Below are 16,435 nucleotides of genomic sequence, written 5' to 3'. Positions count from 1 at the left end.
TGTATATAAATTAAATAAAATTAAAAATTAATTAAATTATTAAAAACATTCAATAAAAATTCAAAAAAAACATTCAATAAAAATTCAAAAAAAACATTTTTAATTAGTTTCTAAAAAAAGTGACCCACACACAAAAAACAAAAGAGAGCCAAGCCAACCTTGTGGAAGTTTACTTCTCAAAAAACGTAAGACCATCCTGACAAATGGCAATGCAACACGTGGATTCCCATACTTAAAAAATGACCCGGAGAGCAACGACTTGCTTCTTCCGTAGCTCTGCTCTCTCTCTCTAAAATCTCTCTCTTTCTCTATATATATATATATATATATCTATATCTATATCTATCTATATATATATTTATATGTATAGTCGATTCTCTTGAATTTGTTGTTGTTATTGTAGTGTGAATTGCAATGGCGGTGAAGGGTTTGTGGGGATCGATGGATGAGTTCTTGAAGCAGTGCGAGCAGTCCGGTGACTCTGCCTACAGTGCTCTCAGATCACTTCTCGAGAGGCTTCAAGATCCGAAAACCCGAACCGAAGCTCGGATCTTTCTTTCGGATCTCCAGAAACGGTTCGACACCAAGGAAGCCTCTGAGCAATGCCTCGAGACCTACCATTTCCTTATCCAAGACATCTATCTTGAGCAATATGAAGGTCTCTCTCTCAATCCAATTTTTCAATTTTCTCATAATCATATATATTTATGTGTGTGAGTGTGTGTTTCATAATCATCCATGAAATTTAGAATGGAACATTTGATTTTGAAAATAAAAAATGGTTGAGAAACAAAAATGGGATGTTTAAATATTGGAAATGGCATTATTGAGTGCGAACATTTATGTGGCTAATAGCATTTTGTATTTATTGCTTCTTTTTGTTTTTTCTTCCTTTAAAGTGGAGTGAGTGAGCATTTTTAGTATCTATTTTGTTTTTTGTTTTTTTTCTATTTTTAGATCCTACCCTTTTTATATTTGGACCAAATTAGGATGACCCTCATGGATTTTTAAGAAAGAAATAAAAAAATTGTACGTGAAATGTGAATAAAATATACTATATTATTTAATTTCACACATTTTTTTTCCTTTCCAAATTTCACCTCAAATCCATGAACTAAGCACAGCCTTAGGATATTGGGTCTTTGAGACTTCTCACTAACATGTGCTAAAATTTTGGTGAAAGATTTATATTATGATGAGTGTGTTGATGCAAGCAAGATGAGATCACAATTTGTCTCAGTATGGACTTCCTTGTAGTCTTTCTTAGTCTTTGACGTCCTTAATTTATGTTTTTGACAGATTACCAAGATTCCCAATGCCTTGTGGGAATGGCTCCCCACCATACTACTATTCTCCATACTCTTCCATATTTAATTTTGTGGGCTCTACTCTAAGCCCACAACGATAATCCGAACAGTTCATCTCGTAGACCCAATAATATAGATGAGTTGTGAAAAAATCAGTGTCATTGGATATCAATAAACACATGAAAAAATTACATTTTATTTTTTAAAATGGACCGAGTTTAAACTTAAACCATTCATTTTATAAAAACAAAATGCAATTTGTTTATCTATTCATCGGTATCTGATAAGCTTGATTTTTTTGTACAGACAGTCATCACTGTGAGGTTTACAAGACGAATGGTTCAAATCATCATTGTGAGCCTAAAGTTGCACCCACAGAATGAAATATGGAGGAGTATGCATGATAGTAGTATGGAGAGGAGCCATTCCCATGCCATATTCTAGTATTTTTAATTGGCTACTAGTTATCTTAGTGACTTATTAATATTCTATTTTTGGATCACTACTTGGTTTTGTGTGTTTCTCCATTCAGCAGGTCCAATATCTTCAAATTACAGCTTTGGAGGTTTTTTTGAGTGCTTCAGCTTGCGCTGCTAAGCAAAATCTTGGGTCTCTTTGAAAATTCAAGCCAGCTTGAATGCATTTTGTTTTATTGGTCTTTCTTTTCCTTTGCCTTTTTCATTCTTTTGAGATTGATGTGTAAAAAACAGACACAAACTGAAAAGAGAGAATGCTGCTAATAAGAAGAATGCCCTCATCAGCAACGCGAATAATCTGAAAAAGGAATTGCCCCAAATAGTCGATAAAACAGCAAGCTTAGAAACCTTTCCTTAACCTTGTGGATCAAGTTCTCTACAGCACCATGCCTAACCTAGTAAATTTATTAGTCCTCTAGACTTCTAGAAGTATAGTTATCTAACATTCCAGATACACCCGGATACAAGGAAGAGTTTCTCTCAACACCTTGCATATTCTTCTGCAAGCAAGCTTCCCATGCCAACCTTAAAAAGCATTAATGTGCTCCTTTTCTTTGTTTCTCAGAATTTTTCTTTTTATGTATGATGTAATTACAGTGTGTTTTTAAAATGTTTGCTCTTCAACTTGTTGCAGCAGCTGCTTTAATGCTTTTTTTTGCCATTGCAGGTTACCAGAAGAGGAAAAAATTGACAACGATGGTGATTCCTAGCATCTTTATCCCAGAGGACTGGTCCTTCACTTTTTATGAGGGACTAAATAGACATCCTGATTCTATCTTCAAGGACAAGACAGTTGCTGAGCTTGGTTGTGGTAATGGATGGATATCCCTTGCCATAGCTGAGAAGTGGTTGCCATCGAAGGTTTATATTCTTCTTATCCCACTAATATGGAAGTTCATGATGTTTCTTTGATCCTTCCTATACCAGCATCTGTTGTTGAAAGCATCTGACTGTTAGTACTTGGTGGCAATGTCTTTCATTTCTAAATGTTCAGCATATTTTGTTGATGTCTATTATTGGGAGCTCTCTAACTCGTTTTTGAATAACACTTAACAGGTCTATGGCCTTGATATCAATCCAAGAGCTATAAAGATTTCTTGGATAAACTTATATCTGAATGCTCTGGATGAAAATGGTCAACTTGTGTATGATGGGGAGGGAAAGACCTTACTGGATAGGGTGGAGTTTCATGAATCGGACCTGCTAGGTTACTGTAGAGATAATCACATAGAACTTGAACGAATTGTTGGATGCATACCTCAGGTATTGTCATCACGTATATCATAATTTCTTGGGATTTCTCATGAACAAAGTTGTCTGTCTCCTTAACGATGCTTAAAGTTGTTTGAACATTCCAATATGGTTGAACAGTCCATGTTTGTGTAGTCAATTTTCTTAATTTCCCTTCACTGTTTCTTGCAGATTCTTAACCCCAACCCAGATGCAATGTCCAAGATGATTACGGAAAACGCAAGCGAGGAATTTCTACATTCATTGAGTAACTATTGTGCACTTCAGGTTGGAGAGATTTTAATGATTACAATGTTTGACAGTTAGGAAATAAGCATTTTAAGACATTCACATGTATCAATTTGGCTTCCTATTTTGTAATTGTGATTCTGTTTTCTTGCAGAAAATATGCTTTGCTTTAAAAGATTTAGAATCCTTGTGGGCATTGAGATTGTGATGTTAATTTGGGTCTCCCTCTACTCAATAGCAAGGTTTAGGTCCTTAATGGGATTTCATTCAAATGAAACGGAAAATATTCGGTTATTCATTCATATTTGTTTATGAATTTAATTGGAATCAGTCCTGTTTGTACTTGTATAAGGTTTTACTTATTTGAGTTCTGATTTCAACGTGTGCTACTTGAATTTTACAAATTTAACAAAGTTAAAAGGGTAAAATGAATCACACAAATGACCAAATGTAAATTGAAATTTTAATTATATATTATTATGACATCCTCCTATTGGAGTGGATGAGGAGAAGAAACTCTACCTGGAGCAGGGCCGGAAGGGGGAAAATAGATAAACACTAAAAACAATCTTCATTCAATCAATCAGTATCAAATTGATTCTAATAGCTCATATGGGACCTTTGAATGAGTACCAGTTTGAAGATGTCAATCATAATATGCCTTGCTCTATTCACTAGTTGATTTACATGTGCTAAGTCATTTAGATGGCTGATCTATCTACATGGATATACATAGTTCTTTTCTTTCTATTTATTGTTAGATGAATTGTAATAGGGTTTTGTTGATGTTTGAATGAGTTCAAAAGCTTGGGGGAACATGTAGAAATTGAGAAACCCTAAATCCATGAAGAATCTTTCCGTCCTGAATTACTGCCATGGCCTTGATTCCAATAATTCATCTTGTATCTTGTTAATGTGTTTTTCTCTTGAATGCGTTTGGTATTAACACATTATCAGCATACCCATGCATATGACTCATAAAATATTATTGGCCAATACGCAATTCTCTTGTTGCAGTTCATTGTTAGATGGAACAGAATTTTTAGAGATGATTTAACATTGTATTTGTTCTTTTGTTTAGGGCTTTGTTGAGGATCAGTTTGGCCTGGGTCTAATTGCCAGGGCTGTTGAAGAAGGAATTGCTGTCATCAAACCTTTGGGGATTATGATCTTTAATATGGGAGGCCGTCCAGGACAAGGTGTTTGTAAACGCTTGTTTGAACGGCGTGGTCTCCATGTTACCAGGCTTTGGCAGACTAAAATTCTTCAGGTAAGTATATCCCCTTTTACATGAAATTAATATCTCTACCAAAATGCAGACTTCTTGAAATTTTTTTATGGCAGGCCGCTGACACAGATATTTCAGCTTTAGTTGAGATTGAAAAGAATAGTCCACATCGTTTTGAGTTCTTCATGGGGCTAGGTGGAGATCAACCAATTTGTGCTCGAACAGCATGGGCCTATGGAAAGGCTGGTGGTCGTATTTCTCATGCTTTATCAGTTTACAGTTGTCAAATTCGTCAACCAAATCAGGTATGAATGTCAAATTCTCATGCTTTTTCAGTTTGAATGTGGACTTCATGAAAAGTCAACATTCAAATTAGTGGATTTTCATGTATTTTACGGGGCAGGAAATGCAAGGGATATTTATTGTGCTACACTGACAGGTTAAGATAATTTTTGATTTTCTCAAAAATGGGTTCCGCAATATCAGCAATTCTTTAGATTTATTATTCGAGGATGATTCTGTTGCGGATGAGAAGATTTCATTCCTTGCTTATCTTGCCAATGTTTTGAAAACGAGCTCATTTTTCCCATATGAGCCACCAGTTGGAAGCAGAAGATTTCGCAATCTCATTGCCGGCTTCATGAAGACTTACCACCATGTTCCACTTAATGCCGATGTAAGGGAACTTAGAATTTATCTTTCCTTCTCTTTTCATGTTTCAGTCTCTTTGATTTTTCATTCAACTATTCCCAACATGTTATGTCTTACTTGTCGGTTGGATGCTTTTAAGCTTGTTTTGCTCATAGTTCATATAAGCTATGTAGACCAATTGCAGGGTCTCTAGCTGAAGCTCTTTAATGGTTATTCAGTTGAAGAAAGCTGTGCAGTATGCATATATGTGTGTGTGTGTGTGTGTATACATATTTGCCATATATCTAGCTCAAAACTTTTATCGATAATTCAACTTGTCTGATTAGATATGAATTGGATGAACAAAATATCCATTTGCAACAATGATTCATCATTCAAAATGATATTCTATCACTAATGAGTGAGGTAAACTCTAAAGCAAAATTTTGCATGCATTCTAGGTAAGGAGTAAGGACATGTCCATTTGCATTTCTCTCCATGTTTTCCTTTTATATCTTTTTCATGGAGTTCTTTCTTTGTTATGAAGTCCTAGTATGGTAACCTGGTTCTGTAGTATGTGTCATCAATATCTTCTTCATCCAAGTAGGAGCTTTTCCTATTGTGTACTGTAGTGTTATGGGATAAAATTATGATAAAAAGATATTGATGTAGGACAGCTTGCTGAATTTTCAGAACCTAGGCTGTTTAAGAGTCTAAACAGTGAGAATCTAGCGTTTTAATGGTTAAATTGAAGATTAATAAGTAGGGAAAGCGATTGGGGTTGATTTGGGTGTGATTGGATAGGGTTTTGGGGTTGAAAAGTGCCTTTTTTGAGGGCTGAGAATAGTAACTTGGGTATGTGCACAAAGAAGAATCAAAATAGGAAAATTTGACCCTTTTGACCACTAAGACTATATTAGACATATTTAAACTCGTACATAATTCCCATTTTATAACTTGAGAAAACCCATGGGTGACCCCTTCCGCCCATGCCCAACAAATTATGATACTACTGAAATACCCTTACTAACCGTGGATAGTTCTCCTAGGACCAAAAAGGCTTTGTGATGATCGTGAAATTTGTTTTGGACTTGTTTAACCATACAATAGATCTGCATCAGCTATGGAATAGATTGTCGATGGCTTTCCCTTAAGTTGAGAAAAGGTGCACGCCTTAACTAACTCTGTAAATTCAACAATTACAGAGTTTCAATGAACGAGTGGGGCTTAAGATTTTGTAACATATGTGGGATTGAGAGAACATCAGCAGCATAATATTTGTTGTAATACACATTCACAAGAATATTAATCGCAATCTAGAAAAAAACAAAGGATCTACTGTTAAAATCCACCTACTCTCCACCTACTTCACCCACTTAAACCTACTCCACTAAACCTAACCTACTCCACTAAACCTAACCCACTACACCACTACCACCTCACCTACTCCACTAAACCTAACCCACTACACCACTACCACCTCCACTTCACCTACTCCTTACCTACTACACACTCACCCTCTTCTATATATAGGAATCATGAATCATTGTAATAGACATCAATATATCAATCAATAATAATACATACAATTTATTCTCTCTCTTTCTCTATACATTATTTTCTTACATGGTATCAGAGCTGGTTTAAAACCTAGTATTTTCGCTTCCCCGGCGGGCGGCAACCTCACCTTAGCCGCCCGCCGGACCTCAACCTATTCCGCTGATAAAATCAACAAAGATTTGTGCAACTGTAGTCATGTGTGAGGCTGATGGAGAAGAATTCTTCACCTCATATGACGAGACAGTCTGGAACTGGAAACACTGCAACATTCTGCTCTGGAATTCTGCAGCAGCTAGATTATAGCTTGGTTGAGTGCCAAGCTTTGGTTCTTCCACCCACTCTTGAACTTGCCCAGCAAAGTGTGAAGGTTCATGCTTGTGTTGGAGGGACAAGTGTGCGCGAAGATCAGCGCATTCTCGCCAGTGGGGTTCATGTTGTTGTTGGTACTCCTGGTCGTGTGTTTGACATGTTGCGGAGACAATCACTTCGCCCTGTTTACATCAAAATGTTTGTCTTGGATGAAGCTGATGAAATGCTGTCACGAGGTTTTTAAAAATCAGATCTATGATATTTTCCAGTTGCTGCCACCCAAAATCCAGGTTGGGGTGTTCTCTGCCACAATGCCACCAGAGGCTCTTGAAATCACCAGGAAATTCATGAATAAGCCTGGAAAGAGAAAAAGCTCATGCTAGGATTTGCGAAGTGATTCGCTGCAGGAATTTTGGCTTTGGATGAAACCCTTACCATACTCCACTCATTCTCTCCAACTGTTCTAACTTTTTATTTTTATTATTATTATTATTATATCAAATAATCAATGCACTCATGTTCCCCACTAACAGTGTCCACTTTTGACCCAAACCATTTTCAATCCATCATTTCTCCTTCACCTTTTGCACCCCACTCACCGACTCTCTCTCCACTTTATCACATGGGTTTGTCCCTCTCTCTCCTCCATTTGATTTCAAAAATCACTTATTTTTATTTATTTTTTCCAAGTCATTTTTCCTCTTTTTTAAATACCCCACTTTATTTTGAAACAATCGCACTGATGTTTTTCATATAATCCATCTATAAATATTTTTTATCTATTTTCTTTCTCCCTTGTTTTCTTTCATTTTATTTTTATTTTTTCAACAAAACACTCCCAAAACAAACAAACAAAAAAAAAAAAAAAAAAAACAACATTTTACAAACTTGTCATTTCTTCATGCCGGGGATCAACCCCGATCAGCATTTTACACCATAAAAAAATAAAAAAAATAAAAAAAATAAAAATAAAAAAACACAAAACAAACCAAAACACAACCAACACAAATCGGAACAGTGGGATTTTTCTTCTCGCCTATTCCGCCGGTCTTTTCTTCTTGCCACCGTCTTGGGCGGCCCTTGCCGGTGTTGCCTCCGTGTTTCCCACTCCACTGGGCATGATCACTACTCCCTGCTCCTCCACTGCAGCATATGGCGGCCCTCCAAATCGGAACATAAAACTGGCCTTCCGCTTCAGCTCCTTGTTTTCCGCCTTTAGCACACTTATCTCTGCTCGCGCATCCTTATACATGCGTTGGAGCAGAGCCAGTTGGGCGTTTAACTGTTGCACCTCATTTGTCTTACTCTGCAGCCGGTTCGACAAATTTGTAACCGCAGTCATGGTTTCCACACATGACTTCAAGGTATACTGATTGGCCTCCACATCCGACTGCACCGCCATTTTTTGCTCCACCGACTGCATCGGAAAGTTCAACGGAGCAAAACCAGAGGTGTTTGGTTGAGGTTCACTGGCCACCGCACCAGTTATTTCTCTTGTGGACTCGTTCAGTTCTGGAAAGAGCGTGAGCAGACCACGGGACGAGGAGGCCATGTTCTGGGTAGCTGGACGGGAAGAAGAGGCCATGTTGCTGAGTGTTTCAGAGACGGGTTGGTTACAGAGTATTACAGAGTTTCTTTCTCAGCAAAGGAAGAGTTGTTTTCAGAGGATTTTCAGAAGTTTTTTTGTCTGCCTCAGCCTCAGCATCAACCTTGGTTAAATAGCGAGGCAGCCACGCGTATCGCGCGCCACTTGACGCCAGACGACAAACGGGCGCGCCAGTCAAGGCACTCACGTGCCTCGCCATCATGTCCGGCACATCTTTTTATGACTTGGGCTCGCCTTTTGATGGCACGTCTTTTTATGGATTGGGCACGCCTTTTGATGGCACGCCTTTTTATGGATTGGGCACGCCTTTTGAAAAATTGGGCACACCTTTTGAGGGTGCGACTTTTTAGGGGTCCGACAAGACTCTGTAAACTGTCCCGACATAGATTCCGGTTAGTTTCTACAGGGGTCCGACAAGACTCTGTAAACTGTCCCGACATAGATTCCGGTTAGTTTCTACAAGGGTCCGACAAGACTCTGTAAACTGTCCCGACATTGATTCCGGTTAGCTCCTTCATGGGTCCGACAAGACTCTGTAAACTGTCCCGACATTGATTCCGGTTAGCTCCTTTATGGGTCCGACAAGACTCTGTAAACTGTCCCGACATCGGTCTGACACTGTCATCCAGTGTCCTCTACACCGTTATGACACCGCCATACAGTGTCCTCTACATGGTTATGACACCCCCATACAGTGTCCTCTACAACGTTATGACACCACCATCCAGTGTTTTCACCAATGGTCTGACACGACCATACAGTGTCTCTTATCCTCTTTTATTTTTATGTATTTTCTTGTTTTGTTACTCTCTCCAAACTCAAGTTGGTTAGTTCCTATCCCCCTTGAGTTTGCGGGGGGCTGTTAAAATCCACCTACTCTCCACCTACTTCACCCACTTAAACCTACTCCACTAAACCTAACCCACTACACCACTACCACCTCACCTACTCCACTAAACCTAACCCACTACACCACTACAACCTCACCTACTCCACTAAACCTAACCCACTACACCACTACCACCTCCACTTCACTTACTCCTTACCTACTACACACTCACCCTCTTCTATATATAGGAATCATGAATCATTGTAATAGACATCAATATATCAATCAATAATAATACATACAATTTATTCTCTCTCTTTCTCTATACATTATTAAACCTAACCCACTACACCACTACCACCTCCACTTCACCTACTCCTTACCTACTACACACTCACCCTCTTTTATATATAGGAATCATGAATCATTGTAATAGACATCAATATATCAATCAATAATAATACATACAATTTATTCTCTCTCTTTCTCTATACATTATTTTCTTACATCTACCAAATTTTATTTTGAAGGATTGTTTTTATCATTTTCTACATGAATAATATTTCCTTCTTTTGGGGACTATATATGATTATATGTAAGTGTACCTTCCATAGTGTATGAACTTAGCTGCTTTCCTGACTTGTTCTAAATTCTTGTGCAAGAATATCGTTGTATTTCCTTCGAGAGATGTGGCAATAGAAAATGCTCTACGATTATTTTCACCACGACTTGCCATTGTTGATGAACATCTGAGCCGACACCTACCCAGGAAGTGGTTAGCTTCATTGGCAATCGAGGTATGCACATTTTTTATGGTTTCATAAATATGTCCTTTTGTGTTTTTGTCTTTCAGTCCTTAGTTTCATTAGAGAAGCAAATTTGAGCTTTTATTGTCTGTGTCGTCTTCCAAATCACTCCACTCTATATTCTGGCATGTGATCTCCTTTGGCTTGAATCTATGCATTTAACATTCTTGGAAGTATGGATATTCATTTGAAAGATTTCAATAGAGAATAATGTGCATGCTAAGAAAAAGTTTGCTGCAAATGAAATGAATCATAAAATAAAGTTAATGAGGAGGGTGGACCTATAAGGTTGCTAGGGGATCTTATGGGGTTGCTTATGGTCCGAAAAACTGTTGACCAGTCTCAGTTCTTTGGGGTGTTGAAATCCAAATCCTATGGGAGACATAGGGATCAATTTCATTCCTTTGGAGTGTTGAAATCTTCCCCAGTGATTCTTTCTCTCAGTGAGCTGTTCATTTTGGCTGCTATAGTGATTACCTTGTGAATATTTCTTTCTTGCAGAATATAGAGACTGACAAACTTTCAGAGGATATGCTCACTGTAATTGAAGCCCCGCGCCAGTCAGATTTGATGATAGAGCTGATTAAAAAGTTGAAACCACAGGTGGTAGTTACTGGAATGGCCCATTTTGAGGCAATTACTAGTTCTGCTTTTCAGCACCTTTTAGATACCACAAGAGAAATTGGATCTCGTATTTTCTTAGACATATCAGACCACTTTGAGCTATCCAGTCTCCCCAGTTCCAATGGGGTCCTAAAATATCTTGCAGGAACGCATCTACCCCCGCACACATCAATTATATGTGGTTTATTAAAAAATCAGGTATATTTTGTCCTAATTTGATCAATCAAGTTAACTTATGTTACAGGTGAAACTTTTCTCTGTGCTTAACTAAATCAGAGATTGCTTACAATGGTTTCAAATTCATTTTTACCTGTATAATGGATGAAGTACTTTCTAAATATCGGTAGCCAAATTCTCTTAACAGGTTTATTCAGATTTGGAAGTAGCTTTTGTGATATCAGAAGAGGAGACCATCTTTAAAGCATTGTCCAAGACTGTGGAAGTATTAGAAGGGAATACTGCACCAATTAGTCAATACTACTATGGCTGTATCTTTCATGATCTTCTAGCCTTTCAGCTTGCTGATCGACATCTGCCTGCAGAGGTTAATCAGTCTTACACTCTTCAATTTTAAAGATATTCATTCCTAATATGTTTTTCAATATCACAGTTAAAAAAATATTCTGCTTTGACAATTTAACTCTTACTGTTGGACCACTGGGGATTTTCATAAGTTTCCCGGGGTTCATATCTATTTTCCATCTACATTCAGGAGTTCTCCAACATTTCCATTCCCCTTAACGAAACTGAAGTAGTCCCCAAGTTATGGTGATCATTTGTCCAGATGATGAAATGCAACACTGAAATTTTGAGAAACAATGTACTTTATGTGCAAAATGTCATAATCCACGTAGACGTAATTGATCCTTTTGCCACACCTCCTGGAAGCTTTCTAATTAGAAAACCTTTTGGAACACCCAAAATTCAAGCTGCAAAAACTAAAGTTCATTATTGTTGTATGAACACTTTAAGTTGCCAGTATCTATGTTAAACGAACGGTAATGTTGCCATAAATTACATGTGAGTTATTTTGAGTAGCTACTTAAAAATCTTGACAAAACCCCTGCTTTCTAATTTCGGGGAAAATATACTCAATATAGACTCTTCATCTTTACCTTTCAGAGAGCAGGTGAGAAGGCAAAAGCTGGTGAGATGATTGGATTTGCTAGTTCTGCCATCTCAGTCCTTGACCATGCTGAGTTGTCAATAACTGAGACAGGTAACTCTTCCTTGGTTCGTATGGATGTGGATCAAAGCTTTTTGCCTATACCATCTCCTGTAAAGGCTGCTATTTTTGAAAGTTTTTCAAGGCAGAACATAGCAGAATCAGAGTTTGATGTGACACCCAGCATAAGACAATTTATGAAGAGCAATTACGGCTTCCCAACCACTAGCAACACGGAATTCATATATGCAGACTGCTCGATTCCTCTATTCAATAAGCTTGTCCTCTGCTGCATCCAAGAAGGTGGAACTTTGTGCTTCCCAGCTGGTTCAAATGGGCATTATGTTTCCGCTGCCAGATTTCTGAAAGCAAACATTATGACCATCCCTACCCAATCTGAAGTAGGGTATAAGTTGACTGAAAAGACACTTACGGGTGTATTTGATAAGGTGAATAAACCATGGGTATACATTTCTGGTCCAACAATCAACCCAACTGGCTTGATTTACAGCAATGAAGAGATGGAAAAAATACTGTCTATTTGTGCCAAATTTGGGGCAAGAGTAATAATCGATACTTCATTTTCCGGATTGGAATTTGACTCTAAGGGCGGGAATCGTTGGGATTTGGAGAACAGTTTAGAAAAACTAAATTGTTCTGGCAAATCATCTTTTTGTGTGTCTCTGCTCGGAGGATTGTCTTTGAAAATGCTTACTGGAGGGCTCACATTTGGGTTTGTAGTTCTGAATCAGCCTTTCTTGGTTGACACGTTCCATAGCATTTCAGGACTAAACAAACCTCACAGCACTCTTAAGTACACCGTAAAGAAGTTGCTGGATCTTAGAGAGCAGAAAGCAGGAGACCTACTGGATGCCATTGCAGAACAGGAAAATCTTTTGGGAAGTAGATCTAAACGCTTGAAAGAAGTAAGTATTAAATCTCCAAGAGGCATGAGCTTTCCTGTTATGTTTTTGTTTCATTTTTTTTATCACATGTTCTTATGCAATTTCCTTATGATGTCTGTGTGATAGACTCTTGAGAATTGCGGTTGGAAGGTGATTGAATCCCATGCTGGGGTTTCGATGGTGGCAACGCCGTCTGCATATCTTGGCAAGAGCATTACACTAAAAGAAGATCCCAATGCTTTTAAAGCCAAGCTCGATGACTCAAATATCAGGGAAGCCATGCTCAAGGCCACTGGGCTATGCATCAACAGTGCCTCGTGGACTGGAATTCCTGGCTACTGTCGCTTTACCATTGCTTTGGAAGACAGTGAATTTGAGCATGCATTGGAATGCATTGTCAAATTTAAGAAGGTTGTCAACAATTGACAACCTTCTATTGTCGTCAACTCCAATATGTTTCTTTGTTTTCACGACTTAGGTGTCGTTAAATAATTTAATCCCTCGGTGCTGATTGAGATTTTCCCTTAATCCATGCACCACATTGATACTAATTTACCCGTGCAATCTTTGTCTCCTGTTTGTGGCTTTAAAAGGGTCTTTTTATGTGATGCCCAAGAAAATACACCTACTCAATGCATAAAATAATGAAATATGCACAACTATGACTGGTTATTTCATGTATCTTTTGTTTTCAGAGTAAGTGTATTGCATCCTAATTGAACAAAGAAACTCTCTTCTTGTCAGCTTGATTATTCAAGTTTTATAATGCTTCTGTTGTATTATTAGTTATTAAAGGGATGGTTTTGATTGGCATATGAAGCTGTTTAAAGTGAATTATGATTTTGATGTGTGTGTAAATCTGTTGCATTGTTTTCCATATGGAAATGCTTAGATTAAAAATCTCAAATATTGGCATGATGATGAGATGGTGAAGGACCAGCAGAAAACTTGATGGATTGAAAGGGTTGAATTGAATAGACTATACTCGCATTTTTAATTGAAATTTCTTCTTGATGGATTGAAGGGGTTGAATTGAATAGACTATGCTCGCATTTTTAATTGAAATTTCTTTCTTCTTCTTCTTCTTCATGGAGTGATCAAAGTATGACTTTTAAGTGGACTAAACTAATAATTCGTATACGGCTTATTGTTCAAATAATTCAAAATTTAAATGTATTTCTAAACTCGTAAAATTTGACAATTTATTACTCAGGTTGATAAATTTTGAGTATTATTATTAGCATCTACCTAATTTTCTTGGGAGCTTCTATTTACACATCCACCTACCCCTCTTTGCACACACTTCATAAAAATTATTTTTATTATAAATTTTTTTTCAAGTAAAATTACTATTATAGACATCAAATAAACGCATTCGGAAGTTGAATGTCGAAAAAATAATAAAAATTCGGAAGTTTACTTCCGAACCAATTGTTTATTTTTGAAAAGTTACTTATGAACCAATTGCTTATTTTCGAAAATCTACTTCCAAACCAATTATTTATTGAAAAAGATGTGTAAAGAGGGGAATGGGTGTGTGTAAATAGAAGCTCCCAATTTTCTTGGATCCCTAATTTTTACTCTTTTTTTATTACAATTATACCCTTAAATAAAATTTTATTAAATGACAATTTTTAATAGAACAACCACCTATTAAATGAAAACAATTAGAATGACACTCTACAATATTGTACACCTACTTTCATCCCCATTTATACATATTCCTTACCAATCTAAAGTCTAATCATATTCTTCTTCATCACCATCTTAACCCACGTATTCATCTCTAATGAAAAACATTTGAAACCTCCTAATCAATCAATGTTTTGTTTGATGGTTTCAAAAGTATTCGATATTCCAAATCAGCTAACGTTACAAACAATTATATTACAGGCTCCGAATTTTTACATTTGTGATCCTTTTCACCATTTCATTAATTCTTATGGAGCAATGGAGGACGATAACAATAATTCTGATGAGGTTGGCGTTACATTAGTAAGTTTATCTATATTGCATTTACGATTTTGAATCGTTTTCAGTTTAGTACTGGTTTATCGATTGTTAAGGTTCCGTTAAGTAATACAATGTTGAACCAAAACATTTAGCTCAGTAATACAATTGTAACAACCCTCGTCACTGTTTACCGAATAACCATTGATTACTGTTAAACTGAAACTGATTATGATTGATAAGTGAACCGAATAACTACTGAACTGACTGACTGAAATCTGAAACTGAATTGACTGAGTATACTTGTTTAATTGTAATTCTATCTGTTTGGTTATTTGATTATCTGTTCGTGTTTTTATGTTTAAATTGCGAATTGAAGGCCTTATCGGCGGCCGAACCGGAAACTGATTAACGTTTCATGACCATCGTAACTTATGTGATTTTATGGTATATTTATCTAAAAACTGGTTAGGTAGGATTAAATTAGATTAAATAGTGCTAAATTACAAGAGTTGCATTATTTACCAAACTAACCCCTAGTGGACCACTACACCAAACTTTGTTTAAGCTTTAGCTTTGCATTACAAAACATTTCCTCAGCTTCTTTTGAGCACACCACCGAACTAGAAAGAGAGGAAGTGAGAGAGAGTTGAATTGTTCTAGAAAATTGGCTTGGAAGATTTGAAGGGATCATAGGAGAATTGCCTAATTGGACTTCTATACTTGTAATTGAAGCTCTAGGTGAGGAATTCAACCTCTCATTGTTGTGTTTAAGTGGATTCTTGAATTGTTCATGTCTAGATTGATGAATTGAGTCATGTCCTAGTCCTAGCATGTCAAATTGAAGCTCATTCCATGCATGCATGTTTGAATTGCTGAGTTGTGAGTTGATTTCATGGTAAAATATTACATGCATGTTCATATTGTGTTTAAGTCCATGATTTCATCTTGTCCTTGGAAGAATTGGCTCACTAGAGCATGAAATTGAAGCTTTGAATTGAGTTAAATTCATGCATGTCATGTTTGAAATATTGTTCATGGAAGTTGGTTTGAATTGGATTTATTTGAAACACCCTTGGGCTTTGATTTTATAAATTGAGCTTTGAATCATGTTAAAGTATGAATTTTGATGTGTTTTCTAAAAAATTGGCCCAAGTGGATCGAAATTTATGGTTTAAAACTTGGTTTTGAGCTTGAGGTTCAAATCTGGAATTTCCAGAATTTGGACTCACGCTCGAGCGGGGTGACTGGCGCTCGAGCGTGGAAATCGTGCTCCCAGCATTTTGTTCTGTTTTGAAGTCCGCTCGAGCGGAATAATTGACGCTCGAGCGGGACATTGTGTCTCATGCTCGAGTAGGTGTCGAGCGCCCAATCGAGCGTGATTTTCGCCTATCCAGCACTTTTGACTGTTTTGCAGAACGCTCGAGCGGGTAAGTCTACGCTCGAGCGGAAACCTTTGTCTGCATGTCCGCTCGAGCGAAGTAACTTACGCTCGAGCGTGACCCCTGTTTTCTGAAAATGCTTTTAAAGTGCATCTTTGTATCCTCATCTTATCTTAGGC

At 37.3% G+C, this 16,435-nt stretch overlaps 1 protein-coding gene across 1 annotated transcript; it reads left to right on the top strand.

The window, feature by feature from the left end:
- The first annotated feature begins 230 nt into the window (after positions 1-230).
- On the top strand, positions 231-13,737 carry MMT (methionine S-methyltransferase). The gene is made up of 12 exons (XM_028244292.2): positions 231-658; positions 2,451-2,644; positions 2,840-3,046; positions 3,206-3,301; positions 4,344-4,532; positions 4,607-4,795; positions 4,930-5,166; positions 10,087-10,221; positions 10,732-11,052; positions 11,219-11,398; positions 11,977-12,945; positions 13,051-13,737. Exons 1-12 carry the CDS (start codon positions 415-417, stop codon positions 13,348-13,350), a joined length of 3,261 nt encoding a protein of 1,086 aa, XP_028100093.2. The 5' UTR covers positions 231-414; the 3' UTR covers positions 13,351-13,737.
- Positions 13,738-16,435: the final 2,698 nt, after the last annotated feature.

This window comes from Camellia sinensis, chromosome 2, assembly GCF_055761805.1.
Source record: "Camellia sinensis isolate YWXY chromosome 2, ASM5576180v1, whole genome shotgun sequence".
In the NCBI taxonomy this organism is placed as follows: Eukaryota; Viridiplantae; Streptophyta; class Magnoliopsida; order Ericales; family Theaceae; genus Camellia; species Camellia sinensis.
This window is presented reverse-complemented; position numbering and strand designations above follow the sequence as displayed.